Below are 23374 nucleotides of genomic sequence, written 5' to 3'. Positions count from 1 at the left end.
GTTGAGGCCAGGATTGAACATATGCTAGGGTTGGAGTTAGGATTATGCCAAGATTGGGGTAATGCTAGGATTAGGATTAGGCTAGGTTTGACCACATCCAAGCCTAACCCTAGTCTCAACCATAACTTCAACCCTAACTCTAGCTTCATGTCAACATCCTGGTTCAATCTTAACCCTGGCCTAACGCTAACTCTAGCTTCATGTCAACATCCCGGTTCAATCTTAACCCTGACCTAACACTAACCCTGGTTTGTATTTCCACTAAGGTGCACCAGGAGACCCGGCTGCAGAGCCCTCACCTAGAGACAGGGTGCAGGACCGCGGCCGCTCCCATGAGAGGAAGAACCACTCGACGGCAGGGGAGAAGCAGCGCTACTACTCTTGTGATCGCTACAGCAGCAGGGAACACTGCCACACCACCAAGTCTGCCACCACCAGCTGTGCCACCTCCCCAAGCGAGGTGCAGGAACCCAACATCAACAAGCAGGTGGGAGGGCATGGACAGGGTAGGAAAGGATATGGGCAGTGCAGGAAACAGTATGGGTCTGGCAGGGTGGGGCATGGTATGATATGGGCAGGGCATGGAAAGGAATCAGGGTATGCAATGAATAATACACACTCTAGACATTATCCGTAAGTTTATGTCTGTCTGATTTAGTACAGCACAATGTATATTGTGTGCAACTCTCTTAGTGATGATCTGTCTGCTCTCTGTTTCTGTCTCCACTGAAACTCAACTTTCTCTTCTTTCTGCCCTTTAGTGCAACCACTCATGGCCTTTCAATTCTCTTTCCACTCTTCTTCTTCTTCACCATTTTCTGTCCATTTTGTCTGTCTTCTCCTATCTTTTCCTTCCCATCAATGACTGTCCTGTCCTTTCATCTCTCTGTCCTTCCTGGTTGTTTTGTCTGTCCTTTCCCACTATGCTCTCTTTCTTTACCATCTCTCCTCTTCCCTTGGTTCTGGTGACCCTGTCCCCCTGTCACCTCCTCTCCTGTGCGGTCTCATCTTTTTGATTTATTTATTTGATTTGTCCAATTTTCATCTAGGGTAGTGGTTCGGTTAAAGGCAGCCCAGTGATGTTGACCTCAGGGGCTATTACACCTAGCCGTGGACGCAGGCAACTCCCACAGACCCCCCTGACCCCCCGCCCCGGGGTGACGTTCAAGACTGCAAACTCCTCCCCTGTGCACTTTGTGTCTGCCCAGTGTGGCAGCGGCCTGCCCACCCTGAGTCCTGGCCGGCTGAGCCGTGGGCTGTCTGAGCACAATGCCCTGCTGCATAGTGGCACCTCTCACATCCCCTTCCCCATCACCCGCATCAGCTCTGAGCCCTTCCTGGGCTATAGTCACAGTGACCCCCAGGGCCAGGGTAGCCCGTACTGCAACCTCCGGGACGAGCTGATGAGCCCTTATGCTGCCAGAGCACGCTCCCCTCGGACTGCACGTCCTCAAATGAGGCCGGGGGCCCTCCACCTGCCTCCACCACCCCAGATAAGACGTGTGGTGCCCAACGAATGCCACTTTACCTTTGGTGGTAATGGCAACGCCAGCCTGGGCTCTGACTCTGGTGCCAGGCCACCCAGGTACTATCACGAGGCAGAGGAGGATGAATGGTGCTAGCATGGCTTTGAACAGATGTTTTTAATGCATTTTGAGGAATCGTGATGAGTTTTATCATCTTTTTTGAAGGCTTTAGTTTACACGGTTGCTGTATGATAAGCTAATTATGGGAAATAAATCATGGAGGGGTGGAATTCATTTGAATGCGAACAAAGCAGCAGCATTTTTAGGACCTGGATGAATATGAAAGTGGATGTGGATTTGGTGAATTGTTGGTAATTCAGTTGGATCTGACCAACTGTAAGGTGTCTTATGCACTGAAGACAATGGCATTTTTCATTGAGGGCTCTTTTGCTTTGCTTCTTTATCAAATGTAATTATTTTTCAGTCTTGATATTGACCCAGATAGTAGCATAAGAAACCCTCCTACAGGTACACAGAGTAGAGATGGGTGAGCAGCAGCCCTCGTTGCTGTCTCTGCGATGAGCAGAGTGATCGGCTAAATGGAAAGTCCCATGACAATACCTAGACACTGTTAAGCAAGTGTAATAACACATGATTAGGAAATACTTATCGAAACTTCCCTAAGAAACACACGGGAAAATATCCTCAACAGCTATTGCTTTGCTTTGGGACTCTTACCATTCGATAATATAAAGGGATTTACAGTAGCCCAATCCATTATATAGTAGCCCAATCCTTTCCTGTCAGAAGATACAGCCTGATAGAGCAGAGGGATTGATGCTGTCATTCCAGACAATGATTGTTGATTTGCTGCTGTTTAACCATCAAACTTCACTACCACTACTAGAGAGAAATTAGGAATGGAAATTCAATGTTATTTGTTTTATATAAAACTATTGTAGATGTTATCTTTCCACTGTCTGCATTTTCTGTATGATGTAAAAACCACTTTGTTTATGTAAATTGCTTACAGTTTGTCATAATTCCAGGTCTAATGTTTCTTACATACTCTCTGCTTCCAATGTTTAATACAAAGTGCCTATCCTTTTTAGATATACTGTAGTAAAGATGCAAAGTCAACCGTTTTTGGAAAGCATCAACACTTAAGCAGTTTATTCAATTGGCTAGTTCTGCAGGAGAACAAGATGTACAGCCAGCCTTATCTGAGAAACGCTAACTTTTATTTGAGAAAAAAATAACATTTGAATGGAAATGACTAATTACCTTATGATTGCTGATATTTTTCTTGTTTAATTGTCTTTTTGGTAAATATATTTAATCAATGTGAGGGGTACAATGAAAGCTAGTGCAAAAGCATATATCATGAACAAACATGCATTAATTGCATTAGTAGCATATCAGTCCAGTTAGGAAGACATTATCAGAGTAACACAACTGCATGTTTAAATCATAAACCTGGTTGACCACAGTTATGAAGATAGTAGTAGGGTATATTTATTTTCCTTGTGAGGACACTCAACTGCGATAGCATTGCAACCTCTGTATTGCCTTCTGTTTCAATGTTAGAACTGCAGACTTAGTAAAGAACATAAGGAATCTGATGATAAACAAACAGTGTCAACTTTTTGGATGGATGTTCTTGAGAAGCAAAGATGAATACAGATCCCTGATGAGAGAGTGTCCCTCTGTGTCTCTCAATTGGCTCAGACCCCTCTGTGGTAAGGTTTTAAGTCTCCCCATTGGCTCGGACCCACGTGACTAAGATCTAGCCCCCCCATCTAAGCTTCCATTTTTAAGAAGAGGATTTCCCAGCTGTCAGATTATAATATAAATCTGGTTCACACCTTCTATCTTTCTATCTACCCATCCCATGATAACCGCTGATGTTGATGATTCACATCTGCACATTATACATGGAAATTAATATAATATCATGGAAAATGTTGCCCTGGGATGGATGATCTAATTCTTGGATAGCTAAAAGTTTCTGCTATTTTCTATTCTACAGTACATTGGGGGTGGAATGTAACAAGGTATGCTGCATAAAGGATGCTCTACTCCAGTGAAGGTGTTGCTCAATTATTGATAGTAGCAGAGATACTGTAGGTTGGACCAGGTGTTGCCATGACCACACACTCGTCTGGGTTCTGTACTGCATATTTCCCAGAAGCAGGGTTTTGATGACAGGGAAAGTAGGGCTATGCAACAAGACACTAAGGTCATATACTTCATCCATTCTGTAGCTTTATGTGCTGAGATCTCCAGATTCATTCTTCAGCATGATTGTGACCAAATGTTTTATATAAAACGTTGTTTTTTTTAAATGATAAAAATGTATTTAAAAATGCATTAGGCACAACGAGTAAAGCGGAAATTCATGAAGTATTTAGAAATAAGGCAACTTCTATATATTTGCATGCATACAATTTGCCCATTTTGATGATGTCAAGAGGTAAACCTGTGTCTTAAACAGTAAGTGAACAATGTTATGGTTATTTCTATCTGTTCCGTGTCAGGTCACCTGAGAGGGGTGATCGCTTCAGTGGAGGGTGTTCAGAAATATTGAATAAACTGTAATGGTTTTATTTTGTATAAGACAGGAACAAATTCTCCACATTATTGTACAGATACATTCATTGATTACCCCTTGACATGTTGCCATAGTGGGTCAAAAACATACATATACAATCAGTCTCTTCCTTCATCTCTGTGGCCTCTGTATTATTTATTTCATAAGAAACACATCCACACCCTAGTCTCTAACAGTTGGTTGCCAAACATTGAACTGTTCCTATTTCTCGTTCTGCACACCAACTGCAGTGCACATGTGGCTTCTGGAGAAAATAATGTTTGCATGTTCTGACAATGTATGTGCATGTAAATATTGGTACTTTTTGATGCCATCTGTTCATTTCTTGTTCATTTTTATTGATCTTTGATATAAACTGTGGGGTTTGTTGGAAAAAAAAAACTTTATATAGAAACAGTATTGAACAATGTTAGTTCCAGCCATGCAACAGAGCTGGAACATTATTTGGGTCTTGAAAGTGAGATGTTTGTTGCCTGATTATGTTTATTGGCCAGACTTAGAATTCTGAAGTTGTTTCTACATTTACATTTTGTATGCAACCAAGTTCCTTGAATTAAAAAAATAATATGAAACAAACATGCTTCAATATGTATAATAGCTGGAATATGTTTTATTTATGGGATAAGCAGACAATGAATGACCAGTTGATGTTTATCGATTTAGGATGGATGGGTGAAGGTGTATCTTCTGTAGGTGTCAACGGCGCAATGTCATTGGTCAACAGCCCACAGTGGGCGGAGACATTTCCCAAAATACACAACGTTCAACATCCCGGTGATGCTCGAGTCGCGGGAAACGGTTGAAGCATCAACTATCTCGAGCCTGCCTAAAACAAGACAGCACTTTACCAACAAACATACCTCCGTTTTTTTCTCGATGTAAAGTAATATTGACAACCTAACATATAGAGGAGTCTTTCCACAAAGATATTTGAATTAATGATAATGTTTTGTTACTTTTGTTGTCATTGCTGTTGTGTATCTAAACAGAACAAGAGCTATGTTATATCCGATAGAATTGATGATATTATTAGTGGCTATTTACTCTCTTGAAGCCGCTATTGATGATTTTGAACAGGATATGGGCTCGGAGAATCTTGGGAAAGGTAAGACAGAGCACATCAATGTATCACACACGTACTTTGTATCGTTCTATTTTGATGTTATTTCTCCATCTTCTAAAACGTTCATATGAATTTGGTATTGGCAAATGTGTTGTCTCAACAGGTGTCTGAAAAAACTAATCTCTCTTGCAATATTTTCTATGATAGAATGAAACATTTTAGACACTTCGTGCACTGTTCTAACTCAACTGCTAATATTACTGCTAATATACAACTGCTAATATTACTGTACCCCAGTCTGTTTAGACGTTGATATTCACGATGCAGTAATACCATGCTCAACCACATGGAGCAGCTGTTGATCGTTTTTAGTAAACTACATTGTCACCACAAACAAGCATGTATTACAGTTATAGCGTAATAATAGTTTATATCATGTTGAGGCAAGATGGGAATAATGTGTTTTACTCTGGAAATTCTGCTTAGTTCTAATAAAAAATCAATGCTTTTCCAAACATTCCCTGTTCTATCATTGAGGGAAAGAGGCTCGGGTAGGCACCACTAGGCAGGCAGGTTGAGTTGTTTAACCTCCATTATAAACTGGATTGCATTGTGCCTATGAACAGCCCTTATCTGTGGTATATTGGCCATATACCACACCCCTCGGGCCTTATTTTTTAATTATACAATGGGTGGGTCTAATCCTGGATGATGATTGGTTAAAAACGCATTCCAGACAATGTATGTTCCACAAGTTACCACCGGCTAAAACTATGACGTTGAAATGCCTATTTACTCTATTCCATCAGACTGCCCAATCCACTGACTCATCAGCCCAGCCAAGCAATTTATAAACTTGATCTCCACTATAAAAGCATCTAGACATTGTCTCCCATGTCTTTTAGATTAGCATTTGGTTTTCAACCATGGAGATTTGTATAAACCTTGCTGTCTGTTTCTTCAACATTTGCAACATTGTTACCATATTGAAATTCGTTCTCCAGCTGTCCCTTAGTAATGAACATGTTGGGATGAGACACACAGGCAGACAACTTTTGTCAGCCAGTTGAAATCATGAATCAGCTGGCATAATTTATATGGATATATACAAAGAAATGTCAATAGAAAACAGGTTAAACGAAATGCAGATAGTTTGCAGTCTTTCCAGCTTCAGTTTGTAGTGATTGTGTTAGCTGTGTTGTTGGCTAGGCGAAATCACGCATCATTAACTCATTGTTATGGATGTATCCAAATAAATGTCACTAGAAAACAGCTTAAACAAACACAAATGGAGCTACTTTTCTGTTATTCTGGCTGCACTGTTTAACATGCCTGAAAGGTTAGCTGTAGTTGGCTAGCTAGCAAACAAGGTTTAAGAACGTTGCCAGCCAATATGGCAATGAAACATTTAGAGTGAATGAACGTCCATAGATACAGGACAAAAAGACTAAACAACTGGGTCACGTCTCTGGCAACCAAACCGACAGAACAAACAACCAGCCAGCTTGGGTAGCAACCTTAGATTTGTGTTGGGATTATATCTCGTGAAAGGATGAAATAGTATGAATAAATTCATCAAAATAATTACGTTTTTTATGAAAATATGTCAATTATAATTTGAATAGGTTGGTAACACTGTTTAAAAGTGATAATGCCCTCAAAGCCGTTGTTTGGAAGATACAGTATATTGGTCACGGTTTGCCACATCCATGCAAATATATCCTCCAAACACCGGCTATCACTTAATTATCTGCTGTACCTGTGAAAATCAATAAGTATAGAATTTGGTTCATATAGGCTAAAGAATATGCATAGTAACCTCAGACAATAAACACAGAGTTAAGTAATTACCATAATTTCCCATAGAATGTCACCACCTCATTCCAACATTCCATAATATCTGCTCTTATACAACACTGTCCATATGTGAAGGGGAAATATGCTTATAATGTTTTCTAATAGTGCTTGTGTTACCATAAGATCTCATGAGCCACATTTCATCCAGCTGCTCCCAGTGCAGCTCTGCGAGTGAACAGGCCCACAGGCTCAGGGTCAGAATTAATTGGTCTGGCCTGGGAGAGCCAGTTATAGACTGGACTGTATGAGAATGAGGGAGGAAGGGAATAATTATGTGTCATTCAAAGAACCCCTTCCCATCTACTATGACCTGTACATAATCCCATAGTGATGTTGGTCACCAATGGGAAAGACCTGAAGTGTCTCGTTCTGCTCAGTCATTTATGTGGGGTGTTTCCAGTTGAGTTGGTTTGTTTAAAGCTCCTTCATGAAGTCTGGTTCTGCCTCTTGGCGACCATATTGGTTCATTGAATAGAGCAAGGGGCGGCTGCCCACATTGTTACAAGAGGGTCCCTTGGGTTAGGTTGGATTGCAGAACCCAAGCCCACTTAGCACACTGTTGCTTGAGCAGTTTTTTCTGTGAATAGACTTTCAATTAGCCTATGCAAAGATACTGGTTCCAGTATCTCTAAATGAAGCTATATTGCAGAATATCGACCATAACCTTACTGAGATTTATTTATTCACTGAGATTTATTGTGCTAAAAAAATTCAATATCCATGAGGTAACAGCTCCATAAATATGTTTTTCTAACCTATCTGTTATTAAAGCTTTGCTATGTGACATTGGAACAAAGTAATTCCAATGATTAACCATGTAAATTATGGTATGTAATGTCATGTTTTAATTGTATAATTAACTGGCTTGGACAGGAACGGGATCTGTTTGCTCTCTGTTCCTATATCGTGTCATTGAGTGCAGATCAAAGCGCCTGTGCTGTCTGGGTCTGAGGGGCACCACTCCAAAGCCAGACTACTGAGGCCTGAATGCCAGACATACAGACAGTAATTAATGTTATCCTGGTTTGATAACCATAACTATGTGTCCAGGGTGAGAATAACATCTCCCTGCTGATTGTGTGTCTGGGCAGCATTACATAGGCCAGGCCAGGGGCACCTGGTGGAACTATCTGAGAATATTTTAGAAACTTGACATTCAGGGGAAACACGAAAACATTATTTTCTGAGCGATTGTCAGATTGAGTCAAAATAATTATATAATACATTTGGGAGGGCTATCCATGCTAGACATGCAGGTTGGTATTTATTGTTATGAATCTTGCCTTGTAGGCAGCTCTACGGAGTGATAACTAACTGGCACAGCCACAAAGTCATACAATCAGATTTGAAACCTAACCCTAGCCTTAACCCTAACCTTAACCACACTGCTAACCCTAATGCCTAACACTAACCTTAAAACTTTTTTTTTTAAGTGCTTTTGTTTTCATGACTTACGATATAGACAGTCTTGACTTTGCAGCTGGCGCATTTAGAAGAAATCACTCAGTTCTGCCTCTAGGGCAAGCAAGATTCATGACAATAAACGCCAACCTGCGTTAGACATGCTGGACAAAATAATTAATTTTTCAGGTTGCTCAGTTTGGAAACCAACAGTGGTGGCTAAAAACCCTCTGAAATGTCAGACATGTCCTCACAATTTTAGAAGGCCATGTTGAATTATGACATTGTTATGTGTGGTTAAGTACTGTATTGGGAGTCGCAGCTAAAACTTTACAGTATTTGGCTTTAGCCATCCAGCTGTCCCAATGTCATTTCTTGTGAGTTATCATCATGCCTGTCTGCTTAGGTGGCCCATTTGGTGAGGTGATTGCTAAAGAATTTTAAGTAGGCAGGATAATTGCAGTTCTACTGTTGGCAGAAATCTACAAACTTTGTCATGCTGTGGCTTAGAATGAATAAATGCTCACTGTCATCTGTGTGAATTTTAATCATGGGTCAGGAACTCAAGGCAGTGTTTAGATTAATTAACCTTGCTTATGTTTTTTTAAATGTTTTATTTCACCTTTATTTAACCAGTTGATAACAAGTTCTCATTTACAACTGCGACCTGGCCAAGATAAAGCAAAGCAGTGCGACAAAAAACAACAACACAGAGTTACACATGGGATAAACAAAAGTACAGTCAATAACAATAGAAAAATCTATATACAGTGTGTTCAAATGGAGTAAGGACATAAGGCAATAAATAGGCCATAGTAGCAAAGTAATTACAATTTAGAAAATGAACACTGGAAAAGGATTCCAAGTTCTTATTTACGCTTACACACAATGGCTCTGCGGTGGGTAGTAGCCATGTTACGGGCTCCTCTTGACCAATTCTGTGTTTTTTTTTAACACTGATCTCAACTTTGTTTGGTACATAATGTCTCTGCTATCATTTCCTATAACCGTAACCAGCTTCTGGACATCAGAACAGCATTTACCAACCTTGATTTGGATGAACATCCTGATGAAACTTTCAACCTTCGTCTCTCCCGAGCCCGTACGGGAGTTGTAGCAATGAGACAAGATAGTAGCTACTAAAACAATTGGATACCACGAAATTGGGGAGAAAAAGGGGTAAAAAATAAAAAAGAAACATAGAATATTGTCTTGTTGATTTTTCGGGTCTTTCGGGTCTTGTTGATAGTCTCGAACAAGTTTGTTCTCCAGTGACTGCACACTCTGTTCTATTGGCAAATGTGCACAAATGTGAACAAACTTGTTCGAGACTATCAACAAGACCTGAAAAATCAACAATATTTGTTTATTTTTTGTTTTTACCCCTTTTTCTCCCCAATTTCGTGGTATCCAATTGTTTTAGTAGCTACTATCTTGTCTCATCGCTACAACTCCCGTACGGGCTCGGGAGAGACGACGGTTGAAAGTCATGCGTCCTCCGATACACAACCCAACCAAGCCGCACTGCTTCTTAACACAGCGCGCATCCAACCCGGAAGCCAGCCGCACCAATGTGTCGGAGGAAACACCGTGCACCTGGCAACCTTGGTTAGCGCGCACTGTGCCCGGCCCGCCACAGGAGTCGCTGGTGCGCGATGAGACAAGGACATCCCTACCGGCCAAGCCTTCCCTAACCCGGACGACGCTAGGCCAATTGTGCGGACCTCCTGGTCACGGCCAGTTACGACAGAGCCTGGGCGCGAACCCAGAGTCTCTGATGGCACAGCTGGTGCCCATGATGGCACAGTACAGCGCCCTTAACCACTGCGCCACCCTATATTCTATGTCTCTTACAGTCGTGGCTGAACGAGGACATGGATAATATACACTGAGTGTACAAAACATTAATAACACCTTGCTAATATTGACTTGTACCGCGCCTGCTGTCTCCTCCCTTACTTTCTCCCCCTTTCACTTCCCTCTTCCATTTGTGCAGTAATGCTTCAATTAGTTGGTTGTAATTTTAAGTAGAGCAGACATTTCCATATACTGTATGTTTGTTAGCTGCATGTGTGACATAACACCACCAGACAGCTATTTATAACATAATTTACAAAGATTATATTGTTTTGTTTAATCAATTAGTAAATTTGAGTTTAACCATAATATTTGTTTAATATGTGTCTTTTCTGGTGGATTAAACTGAAATTGCAACCAAATTCTATGGCTTGTTTTAAAAATAGCAATATTTTGGAGATTATTTAATTTTCAAATAACTGAAAGAGGTTTTAATCTGAATAAAGGGAAAAATGACTTTTTTAACCTCTTTGAGCTAGGGGGCAGTATTTTGACTCCCGGATGAAAAGCATGCCCAAAGTAAACTGCCTGTTACTCAGGCCCAGAAGCTAGGATATGCATATACTTAGGATAGAAAGCAATCTAAAGTTTCTAAAACTGTTAAAATAATATATGTGAGTATAACAGAACTGATATGGCAGGCAAAACCCAGAGGACAAACCACCCAAAAAAGTTTCAGCCTACCACTGTTTCCAATGGCTGTCATGTTTATTATGAGGCGAAATCCTCCTATATTGCAGTTCCTAGGGCTTCCACTTGATGTCAACAGTCTTTAGAAAGAGTTTCACGCTTATTTTTGGAAAAATGAGCTAGAATTTGTAGTTTTTCTAAGTGGCTCCCATTTTGGCTGTAGTGTTTTCATGCGCGTGGATGAGAGTGCGTTCTTTGTTGTCTATCTCCGGTAAAGACAATAACGATTCTCCGTCTTAAATTTTATAATTTATTTACGTATTAGGATACCTGATGTTTGATTATAAACGTTGTTTGACTTGTTTGGAGAAGTTTATTGGTAACGTTTGGGATTCATTTTGAAGGAGGGAAACCGGTGGATTATTGAATGAAGCGCACCAGCTAAACTGAGTTTCTGGGGATATAAAGATGGAATTTATCGAACAAAAGGGCCATTTGTGATGTAGCTGGGACCTTTTGGAGTGCCACCGAAGAAGATCTTCAAAGGTAAGGCATTTATTATATCGCTATTTCTGACTTTCGTGGCGCACCTGCCTGGTTGAAAAATGTTTTTTTATGCTTTTATATGCATGGCGCTGTCCTCAGATAATCGCATGGTGTGCTTTCGCCGTAAAGCCTTTTTGAAATCTGACACAGCGGCTGGATTAACAAGAAGTTAAGCTTTTTTTAATGTATCACACTTGTATATTCATGAATGTTAAATATTTCCATTTATGTCATTTGAATTTCGTGCTCTACAATTTCATCGGACGTTGTTGAGGTGGGTCGCTAGCGGGACGCCTGCGCCAGAAAGGTTTTAACATGGGGTGAGACATTTTTACTAATCTGCTAGAGAACTGTTTTGGATTTAAGTATAACTTTTGTAAGACTGAAACTTTAGTGAAAACACGGCATTCGTCAGAGCTAACTTTCTATTAAAAATGTATTGTAGGGAGATAATTTTTTTCAGGATATGTCCACTTCACCGTCAGACCATTTTATAGATAAACTACACAGTAATATAGTACACTTATCATAATTTGGTTGTAATCAAGAGGTTAGAACAATTATCTAGATCCTCTATGAGGCTGTGGAAGGATCCAAATTGTGTATTTAAAAAAAACAGTAATCATCAGCGTACAATGACACCTTTATTTTTAACCCCTGGATTTCTAGCCCGTTGATATTATTGTTGGATCTGATATTAACAGCTAACATTTTGATGGCCATAATAAATTGATATGCCGATAGTGGACAACCTTGTTTTACACCTCTTGACAGTTTAATACTTTCTGAGAAGTAGCCATTATTTACGATTTTACACCTAGGATTACTATACATAACTTTAACCCAGTGTATAAGAGATTCTCCAAAATTGAAATATTCCAGGTATTTATATATAAATTCCAGTCGTACTTTATCAAAAGCCTTGTCAACGTCAGGTATGAATATCAGGCCTGGGTTCCCAGATTTTTCATAGTGTTCTATTGTTTCCAGTACTTGTCTTATATTATCTCCAAATTATCGCCATGTCGAAAACCTGTCTGATTAGGATGAGTAATATCCGACAATACCTTTTTAATTCTATGCATTTTGCTAGAATTTTGGCATCACAACACAAATTTTTTAAATGGACTGGATGTTTATATTTACCACTTGGGTCCTCTTTCAGTAGTAATGAAATCAGACCTTTTTTTGAGTATCTGCTAATCTACCATTTTTATAGGAGTGGTTAAAACATGCTAATAACAGTCGTCTGAGTACATCTAAAAGGTTTGGTATACCTCAATTGGTATCCCATCCAGCCCTGGTTTTGCCAGACTTAAAGGCTTTATTTGCATCAAGAAGTTCCTCCTCTGTAATTTGGGCTTCACATTAGTATTTCTGTACAGCTGTTCATTTTATTATTAATTGGAGAAATGAAAACATATGCTAAAAGTACTTTGATTCCTCTTTCAAAATATATTTTGGTGAATCATCGGTGACGCTGTTATTAGTAACAAGTTTCAGTAAATTATTTTTGGTAGCATTTTCTATGTTGAAGATAAAAACAATAATTGACTGCATTTTTCCCCATATTCCATCCAGTTCGCTTTATTATTATTTTTCTCTCCTGCACTGACTTGACTATGCACACACATTGGACTCTACCCACACACTCATATACTTACAATGACACCCCAATGCATGAAGATACACACACACACACTACATACTCCCACACACACATAACACGCGCACACATGCATACTGACGCCACACACACACACACACTCACCAAATACACTGCTGCTACTGTCAATTATCTATCCTGTTGCCGAGTCACTTTACCCCTACCTATATGTACATAGTACCCCTGCCAATAAACTAAGTACTGGTACTCCCTGTATATAGCCATGTTATTTTTACTCGTCATTGTTATTCGTTATTCACTGTGTATTTATTCCTTGTGTCACTATTTCTACTCTGCGTTGTTGGAAAAGAACCTGTAAGTAAGCATTTCACTCTTCCTCTACACCTGTTGTTTTCGAAGCATGTAACAATTGCAATTTGATTTGATTTGATTGACTTGACTATATCTTTACTTCACTTTCAACTGACCTCCATAGCCAGCCCTCTCCACAGGGCCACATTTGGTTTGTGTGGGTTTGTTACTTAAATCCTCCCTAACCTGAATTCTATCGCTGTCTCCTGGTCTGGGGGTCTGGGTCCTGACATCAGCGACCTGGCTCTCCAAACACCAGTCAGAACTGTGAAAAGCTCCACTAAGAGCTGCAGTGTCTTTTCAATTATGGACCGACGGTTCGGGCCAGGGATATCCAAGAACAACAGTTGGCTGAGCTGAGGTGCTGAATGGATTTAGCCTGGCAGGAGTCAGACAGGGGCTGGCCTGTTGGAGACTAAGGGAGATATGTTGTGGTTAATAACAATCACTGACTTTCCTTGGCACCATTAGCTAGCTCATGGGAAACCCGAAATTCCAAGTAGGCTATTTCATTTCCAACCTTGATTTCAGATGCAGCAATTTATAATTGATCACAAATTGGTTTAGGCAGACAGAAATGACATACATTATACAATTATGATCTGCCTGCCTTGTTGCTCTGAATATTCCATATGGCATTATTTCATATTCACAACACACCAGCCCCTAACTAAAACATTTATTGACCTCTATGATGTCTATCCAGATTAAAATTAACACAACATTATTCTCAAATGTATAAAGGGGGCATATGTCAGTCTGGATTTCCTTTATAGATGCCAAATGCAGAGTCTTGCTTTACTTTGCAAACACACTTGGTGGATTTGGCTGCAACAGCACTGACATTCAGACCTAGGCCTACCTCCTTGCTTTGAGAACACTCAGGGCTAGTGTTCCCTCAATTATTGTTGTAACTCACAGACGAGCCCCCCCCCCCCCCCCCCCCCCACACACACCATTCATGATGTTTACTTCACCTACAGTGAGGAGAACATTGAAATGTTTCAAGTTAAACCTGCATCTCATGACCGCATTGTAAAACTCTTGTTAAAATATTTTTGTCCAACTGCAGCAACTAGAAAGGAGCAGCTCAGTAGCTCTCAGGCTCACTCAGATGTAGTTATTGCCTGTGATGCGCAGTGCAATGTACTGTAAGAATGATGGATTTCCTCCTGATGGTTTTCAAGTACACAGTGCCATAGCTGTTTGGCTCCGCCAGGGCAGGTTCTACCCAGCTGGAGCCCTGGCATACTGAAGTCATGCTGTAATGTCATGTTGTGGCAGTCTGCCCCCCTAGACGCTGTCAGCCCCTGAGGAGGACGGGGCAACACAAGGCTGGCCCTGGGGGGTCAGCACGAAAATCATGTGTCAACATCAGAGGTCAAGTCCTATAAAAATCTACAAAGTACATACTTGACAGACCTCATTCCAGCTCCATTGGTGGGATGCTTGTGCTTTGTGCTTGTAACAGTGAACTATGAAAGACTATTTGGGTACATGTCATAAAATACTAGGCCTATAAAAGGCATTTTTTGTGAAATCCATCTCAACAGAAATGTTAAGAAACCAGTAAAACGTGATCCGTGGCTATGATTTGTAAAACGGTATAATATTATCAACTGACTGGTGTAGTAGGCTAGTCTCTTGTGGCAGCCTTAAAGATACACTATGCAGAAATCTCACTGCCATTTCCTGGTTGCTAAAATTACAACAGTTTGCCTAATTTCAGTTTGTGACAAAACAATCAAGTAGAGTGTAGAGAAACATTGTACCATCTAAACAGCTGTGAAATATATTTTCCATAACCAAATCTTATATTTTCAGCTGTTTAAAACTGGTGTACAAATCTGAAAATAAAAGACGCGAAAACAAAACTTAAGAACGGGAAGCATAGAAATAGTGCACATAGAACAGATCTACCACTTCTTAGACTTGCTTTCAATGAAAATTATAGATCTATAACACATTTCTATGTGAATTTAGACCGGTCGCCCAAAAAGTTACATATTATAGCTTTAACATTAAAAGTAGCTGATTTTGTTCTGGGTGCCGATATGAATATAGTCAAATCCAAAATGATTGTCACCCTTGATTAAAGGGCAAAAAAATCTATATTGTATTTTCCAAAAAATGGGACAATTATATTATTTTATACTAATACAATTGCTCAGAGAAAGAGATTTTGTTTAACTAGTTTAAAGAAATCTCAAAAAGGTAAGTGTCTAACTTATTGGCACTCCTAAAGATAAAATCTAACAACATTTCATTTGCATTCATATCAGTTTAAGGAACTGTATTGTGGCCTATCATGGCTTCCTATAGAAATGAGGTAACGCGCAGGTAAAATCCATTTGTCATCCATCACCATGGGGAAAGGCAAAGAACTCACAAATGATAAATGGTTTTTGACTTTCATAAATTAGGCAATGGATACAAATAAACCTCAACACTATTAGAGCAACAATTAAGAAGTTTAAAACCACTGCAACAGTGGTAAACTTGCCTGGAAGAAGACCCAAGTTTATCTTGTCCCCACACACCATGAGAAAGATGGTTTGGGAGGCAAAGAAAAGAACAAGGGGTCACTGTTGGAGAATTACAGAACTTGGCCACATCTTGGCCATTTCTATACCAAGTCTCCAAATCTACAATTAGACGACACCTCCATGCCAATAGGCTCTTTGGAAGGGTTGCCAGAAAAAAATCCTTTATTGAGAGCAATCAACAAATGTAATCACCTGGAGTTTGCTAAACTGCATTGGCACTTGGATTGGAACTGAGTGCTATGGTCAGATGAGACAAAAATAAAGCTCGTTGGCCACGCACACCAGAGGTGGGTTTGGCATCGAAATAAGGATGCATAAAATAACCTCATACCTACTGTAAAATATGGTGGTGAATCTTTGACGCTGTAAGCTGTTTTGCTTCCACTGGTCCTGGGACCCTTATTAAGTAAGGTCAACAGCATCATGAACTCTACCAAGTACCACAATTAAATGGTTAATTGACCAAAAAAATCAACATTTTGCAATGGCCATCTCTGCACTAGAACCCCATTGAAAACCTGTGGTTTGAAATAAAGAGGGCAGTCCATAAGCACAGACCAAAGCATATCAAGGATTGGGAAAGATTCTCTATGAACTTTTATTTATTTATTTGTTATTTTACCAGGTAAATTGACTGAGAACACATTCTCATTTGCAGCAACAACCTGGGGAATAGTTACAGGGGAGAGGAGGGGGATGAATGAGCCAATTGTAAACTGGGGATTATTAGGTGACCGTGATGGTTTGAGGGTCAGATTGGGAATTTAGCCAGGACACCAGGGAACACCCCTACTCTTACGATAAGTGACATTTAATGACCTCAGAGAGTCAGGACACCCGTTTAACATCCCATCCAAGAGATGGCACCCTACACAGGGCAGTGTCCCCAATCACTGCCCTGGGGCATTGGGATATTTTTTAGACCAGTGGAAAGAGTGCCTCCTATTGGCCCTCCAACACCACTTCCAGCAGCATCTGGTCTCCCATCCAAGGACTGACCAGGACCAACCCTGCTTAGCTTCAGAAGCAAGCCAGCAGTGGTATGCAGGGTGGTATGCTGCTGGCATGAACTAAGGAATCATCTAACATCCCTCCCAGTGTGTTCTTCAATCTCATAAAACATTTATAGAAAAAAGCTAAGTGCTGTTATCCTCGCAAGAGGAGGATATTGAAAACAGGTGCCAATAATTTGAACACCTATCTTTTTCTCTGAGCAATTGTATTAGTATAAAATAATATACAGTGCCTTGCGAAAGTATTCGGCCCCCTTGATCTTTGCGACCTTTTGCCACATTTCAGGCTTCAAACATAAAGATATAAAACTGTATTTTTTTGTGAAGAATCAACAACAAGTGGGACACAATCATGAAGTGGAATGACATTTATTGGATATTTCAAACTTTTTTAACAAATCAAAAACTGAAAAATTGGCCGTGCAAAATTATTCATCCCCTTTACTTTCAGTGCAGCAAACTCTCTCCAGAAGTTCAATAAGGATCTCTGAATGATCCAATGTTGACCTAAATGACTAATGATGATAAATACAATCCACCTGTGTGTAATCAAGTCTCCGTATAAATGCACCTGCACTGTGATAGTCTCAGAGGTCCGTTAAAAGCGCAGAGAGCATCATGAAGAACAAGGAACACACCAGGCAGGTCCGAGATACTGTTGTGAAGAAGTTTAAAGCCGGATTTGGATACAAAAAGATTTCCCAAGCTTTAAACATCCCAAGGAGCACTGTGCAAGCGATAATATTGAAATGGAAGGAGTATCAGACCACTGCAAATCTACCAAGACCTGGCCGTCCCTCTAAACTTTCAGCTCATACAAGGAGAAGACTGATCAGAGATGCAGCCAAGAGGCCCATGATCACTCTGGATGAACTGCAGAGATCTACAGCTGAGGTGGGAGACTCTGTCCATAGGACAACAATCAGTCGTATATTGCACAAATCTGGCCTTTATGGAAGAGTGGCAAGAAGAAAGCCATTTCTTAAAGATATCCATAAAAAGTGTCGTTTAAAGTTTGCCACAAGCCACCTGGGAGACACACCAAACATGTGGAAGAAGGTGCTCTGGTCAGATGAAACCAAAATTGAACTTTTTGGCAACAATGCAAAACGTTATGTTTGGCGTAAAAGCAACACAGCTGAACACACCATCCCCACTGTCAAACATGGTGGTGGCAGCATCATGGTTTGGGCCTGCTTTTCTTCAGCAGGGACAGGGAAGATGGTTAAAATTGATGGGAAGATGGATGGAGCCAAATACAGGACCATTCTGTAAGAAAACCTGATGGAGTCTGCAAAAGACCTGAGACTGGGACGGAGATTTGTCTTCCAACAAGACAATGATCCAAAACATAAAGCAAAATCTACAATGGAATGGTTCAAAAATAAACATATCCAGGTGCTAGAATGTCCAGACCTGAATCCAATTGAGAATCTGTGGAAAGAACTGAAAACTGCTGTTCACAAATGCTCTCCATCCAACCTCACTGAGCTCGAGCTGTTTTGCAAGGAGGAATGGGAAGAAATGTCAGTCTCTCGATGTGCAAAACTGATAGAGACATACCCCAAGCGACTTACAGCTGTAATCGCAGCAAAAGGTGGCGCTACAAAGTATTAACTTAAGGGGGCTGAATAATTTTGCACGCCCAATTTTTCAGTTTTTGATTTGTTAGAAAAGTTTGAAATATCCAATAAATGTCGTTCCACTTCATGATTGTGTCCCACTTGTTGTTGATTCTTCACAAAAAAATACAGTTTTATATCTTTATGTTTGAAGCCTGAAATGTGGCAAAAGGTCGCAAAGTTCAAGGGGGCCGAATACTTTCGCAAGGCACTGTAATTTCCCCCAAAATATTTGGCATAAATATATAGCTCAGTATTTGTATTATTTATTTTAAGTGCTCATCTTTATCAAGGGTGCCAATATTTTCGGATTTGTCTGTTCAGTATATCAGCACCTTTTATAGTCTTGATTTTTCCTAAGAGTTCCATTAAGCAGATTAATTCATTGTGGAAATGTACAGTACAGTGGTTCAAGCATCTTGACATGATCTCATGGTGAATGTTAATGCAAGATGTGGTGGATAGTTGAATCCCTTCCAAAAAGATAAAGTTGATATTTGGCCAGGGGCCAGGAAAGAAAGCTTTTGACAGGTCGATGTCAAACCAACCTCCGCAGTCTCAAATCTCTCCATGTGTGTTCAGCACCCTGGATTTATTAAATAGGAGGAATGTGCACCTTCTTACTGTACACTGCCTCTGATTCCATCTCTCAACAAAGAGCTCGTCCAGACTGACCCTGACCCTTGGCCATCGCCACTGAAGAGCTTTGAGAGCTACTTGTCTACGTGACTCCTCACAGGAACTTTAATACTCTATGTAGAGTTGAATACTTTAGTTGCAGTCAAAGCATAAGCCATGCATAAAGAAATGTGCCAGTAGTCTACATTTAAAAAGGCTTCAGTTGAAATTAATTGTGTTGCTGAAAAGGCCAGGTTTTCTAGGGAACCAACAGGTGTTTTCTAGGGAATCAAGTTGTCATGGTAACATCTGGGAAATACATCACAAATGATTCTGACTGAGAAACAACTACCGGATAGTGATAATGAGTTGTGAATGTACATTTCTTGGCAGAATAACCTTGGGTCTTTTTTATTCTTTACATCTTGAATTCTCCTTCCCTTGCCCTAGCTGTGTGTGTTCGATATGAATCACCTTTTCTCCAGGGAGTCTGGGAACAAAACTTGTGTTTTTATATCCCATTCTTCTGTTGTTTGAGATTTTTCCAAAATGTGTCTAGTAAGTGTCATCTGGCTTGTTTTCCTTCGAGCGCCTCACCCGAGAGAGCTCTGTTTCATTTGATTGACACTGAAATATCATTGCCATTTTAGGGTCTCCTGTTGGACTTTCTGTCTCCTGCAGAACAAAGTTTGTGCAGACTTTTTCCCTATTTGGCACTGTACTGTGTATCACTTTTAAGACGTGCGATGTCATCGAAAACATCTCTAAAATGGTTGATTTAAGGAATGTTGCTAGAATGGCTGGTGAGCAGTGAGTTTACATTTTGACCGTAGCATATGTGGATGTTGGGTCTGAGAGAGGCCTCTGCAGTCTGCAATCAGCTGAGATCAGCATTTGGGTTACAGTTTAAAAATACTGTATGTTGGATGTGATGTTCAGTGGAGTCATTCCTACAGTATCTGTCCATATAGAGGAACCTCTTGCCTTTGTTCCTCGCATCTGCTTCCCAGCAGGCCTACAGAGAGGCAGCCAGTGCTCCTGCTAGGTCTCACCAGTCAGACAGCACTGAGATAGACATGATATATGACTTTCAGACTGTCTCTGTCTGTCCTCCAAGTGTGGCGACACCTGTAAAAATAATATGCCAGAACACTTATGCACAGCATGGCATTGCTCTGTCTGTTATCTGACAGAGCATTCAGCAGGGGATTCCTTCTGGCTAACATAGATGAGAACATGTTCAAAGTGACTAAAGTAGTGCATCACTGGATTTCAAAACATCCTTGTAATGTTTTCATTCGTTGTACTTAATACATGAACCATATGGTATTAATTAGTAGTAGTGTACAGAGCTCTTGAAAGGAGGCCTCTCGCTAACCTCTACTTTCCAGTCTTGGCTACTGGGCTGTGTGTGGATGTGCCCTGTGACAGACAGGACAGTCAGAGTAGTGTGAGAGGCTGTGGGAGCCAAAACCAGAAAGCAGACAGACAGGTGATGGATGGGCTGCAGAGCATTTCAGAGCCCTCCTGTAACCCAGTGTGAACCCAGATCCAGGCAGCCTCTGAGCCCTAAACCACTCACTGCACTGCACTGCATGACCTGGTCCTGGTCTCACTGATGGACTAAACAGGACAGGCCCCAGGGCTCACTGCTCATGACTCTGCTCAGGTCCTATCAGGGCAAACCATAGTGCTATCCCTCATTCATTCGCCATGTGTCACAGAGCAGAGGCTTTATTTATCAAAGGTGCATGCGCACAAAAAATACTTCCCGCAGAGGGAAAACAATTGTCAAGTTCAACAATTTTAATTGTTGAACTTGACGGGAAAGTGTATTTCTACGCAAATCTCAGACCATGCTTACGCACAACTTCCAGTGGTTGATCAACTGTATTGGAAGTAAATACTGTTATTTTGGGGGAAATGGAGTTGTTTGATGTACGGAAATTATAATAATGCTAGGCTAATAAAAACATTTCAATCAAATCAAACTTTATTTGCCACATGCGCCGAATATAACAGGTATAGACTTTACCGTGAAATGCTTACTTACAAGCCCTTAACCAACAGTGCAGTTCAAGAAGAAGAAAAAGTAGGCTCAAATAAAAAGTTAAAATAAAAAGTAACACAATAAGAATAACAATAACGAAGCTAACCCGTACCGAGTCAGTGTGCAGGGGTACAGGCTAGTTCAGGTAATCTGTACATGTAGGTGGGAGCGAAGTGACTATGCATAGGTAACAAACATACAGCGAGTAGCAGCAGTGTACAAGAGGGAGGGGGGTCAACGTAAATTGTCCGGTGGCGATTTTATGAATTGTTCAGCAGTCTAATGGCTTGGGGGTAGAAGCTGTTAAAGAGCCTTTTGGTCCTAGACTTGGCTCTCCGGTACCGCTTGCCATGCGGTAGCAGAGAAAACAGTCTATAACTTGGGTGACTGGAGTCTTTGACAATGTTATGGGTTTTCCTCTGACACCGCCTAATATATAGGTCCTGGATGACAGGAAGCTTGGCCCCAGTGATGGGCTCTGTGACGCCTTACGGTCAGCTGCCGAGCAGTTGCCATACCAGGTGGTGATGCAACCGGTCAGGATGCTCTCAATGGTGCAGCTGTAGAAACCTTTGAGGATCTGGGGACCCATGACAAATCTTTTCTGTCTCCTGAGGGGGAAAAGGTTTTGTCATGCCCTCTTCACAACTGTCTTGGTATGTTTGGGCCATGATAGTTCGTTGGTGATGTGGACACCAAAGAACTTGAAACTCTCGACCCGCTCCACTACAGCCCGGTCGATGTTAATGGGGGCCTGTTCGGCCCGCCTTTTCCTGTAGTCCACGATCAGCTACTTTGTCTTGCTCACATTGAGGGAGAGGTTGTTGTCCTGGCACCACACTGCCAGTTCTCTGACCTCCTTCCTATAGGCCGTCTCATCATTGTCGGTGATCAGGCCTCCTCCCTATAGGCCGTCTCATCATTGTCGGTGATCAAATAAAATGTATTTATAAAGCCCTTCTTACATCAGCTGATATCTCAAAGTGCTGTACAGAAACCCAGCCTAAAACCCCAAACAGCAAGCAATGCAGGTGTAGAAGCACGTGGCTAGGAAAAACTCCCTAGAAAGAAACCTAGAGAGGAACCAGGCTATGAGGGGTGACCAGTCCTCTTCTTGCTGTGTCAGGTGGAGATTATAACAGAACATGGCCAAGATGTTCAAATGTTCATAGATGACCAGCAGGGTCAAATAATAATAATCACAGTGGTTGTCGAGGGTGCAACAGGTCAGCACCTCAGGAGTGAATGTCAGTTGCCTTTTCATAGCTGATCATTAAGAGTATCTCTACTGCTCCTGCTGTCTCTAGAGAGTTGAAAACAGTAGGTCTGGGACAGGTAGCACGTCCGGTGAACAGGTCAGGGTTCTATAGCCGCAGGCAGAACAGTTGAAACTGGAGCAGCAGCACGGCCAGGTGGACTGGGGACAGCAAGGAGTCATCAGGCCAGGTAGTCCTGAGGCATGGTCCTAAGGCTCAGGTCCTCCGAGAGAGAGAAAGAAAGAAAGAGAGAATTAGAGAGAGCATACCTAAATTCACACAGGACACCGGATAAGACAGGAGAAATACTCCAGATATAACAGACTGAAACTATCCCCCGACACAAACTACTGCAGCATAAATACTGGAGGCTGAGACAGGAGGGGTCGGGAGACACTGTGGTCCCGTCCGACAATACACCCGGACAGGGCCAAACAGGCAGGATATAACCCCACCCACTTTGCCAAAGCACAGCTCCCACACCACTAGAGGGATATCTTCAAACCACGAACTTACCATCCTGAGACAAGATCCAAGTATAGCCCACAAAGATCTCCGCCATGGCACAGCCCAAGGGGGGGCACCAACCTAAACAGGAAGATCATGTCAGTGACTCAACCCACTCAAGTGACGCACCCCTCCTAGGGACGGCATGGAAGAGCACCAGTAAGCCAGTGACTCAGCCCCTGTAATAGGGTTAGAGGCAGAGAATCCCAGTGTAGAGAGTGGAACCAGCCAGGCAGAGACAGCAAGGGCAGTTTGTTGCTCCAGTGCCTTCCGTTCTCCTTCACACTCCTGGGCCAGACTACACTCAATCATAGGACCTACTGAAGAGATGAGTCTTCAATAAAGACTTAAAA

The 23374-nt window shown here is 41.3% G+C and overlaps 2 protein-coding genes and 1 long non-coding RNA gene across 6 annotated transcripts in view; 2 read left to right on the top strand and 1 right to left on the bottom strand.

The window, feature by feature from the left end:
- cacna1ba (calcium voltage-gated channel subunit alpha1 Ba) overlaps positions 1 to 4653 on the top strand; it is a 170078-nt gene extending 165425 nt beyond the window's left edge. The window contains exons 47-48 of the mRNA XM_090237216.1: positions 267 to 487; positions 1050 to 4653. Coding sequence (XP_090093342.1) covers positions 267 to 487; positions 1050 to 1622 — 794 coding nt within the window. The 3' untranslated portion in view covers positions 1623 to 4653. The remainder of the gene's footprint in view (positions 1 to 266; positions 488 to 1049) is intronic.
- A 203-nt stretch (positions 4654 to 4856) lies between these two features.
- Positions 4857 to 23374, top strand: part of si:dkey-61l1.4 (uncharacterized) — a 66620-nt gene continuing 48102 nt past the window's right edge. For all 4 annotated transcript variants that reach the window (XR_016496559.1, XR_016496560.1, XM_090237211.1 and 1 more), the window contains exon 1: positions 4857 to 5182. Coding sequence is in view for 2 of the 4 variants with exons in the window: in XM_090237211.1 (XP_090093337.1) it covers positions 5077 to 5182 (106 nt within the window). In the remaining 2 variants the exon portion in view is untranslated. The remainder of the gene's footprint in view (positions 5183 to 23374) is intronic.
- On the bottom strand, positions 21184 to 23104 carry LOC149982794 (uncharacterized). Its single transcript, XR_016496915.1, has 2 exons — positions 23031 to 23104; positions 21184 to 22737 (listed from the first exon to the last, which is right to left on the bottom strand). It is a non-coding gene; the product is annotated as an uncharacterized LOC149982794 (long non-coding RNA).

This window comes from Oncorhynchus mykiss, chromosome 6 (assembly GCF_057628025.1).
Source record: "Oncorhynchus mykiss isolate SJ-2025 chromosome 6, ASM5762802v1, whole genome shotgun sequence".
NCBI classification, from domain to species: Eukaryota; Metazoa; Chordata; class Actinopteri; order Salmoniformes; family Salmonidae; genus Oncorhynchus; species Oncorhynchus mykiss.
The sequence above is the reverse complement of the archived record's forward strand: the minus strand, read 5'-3'. Positions and strand labels throughout refer to the sequence as shown.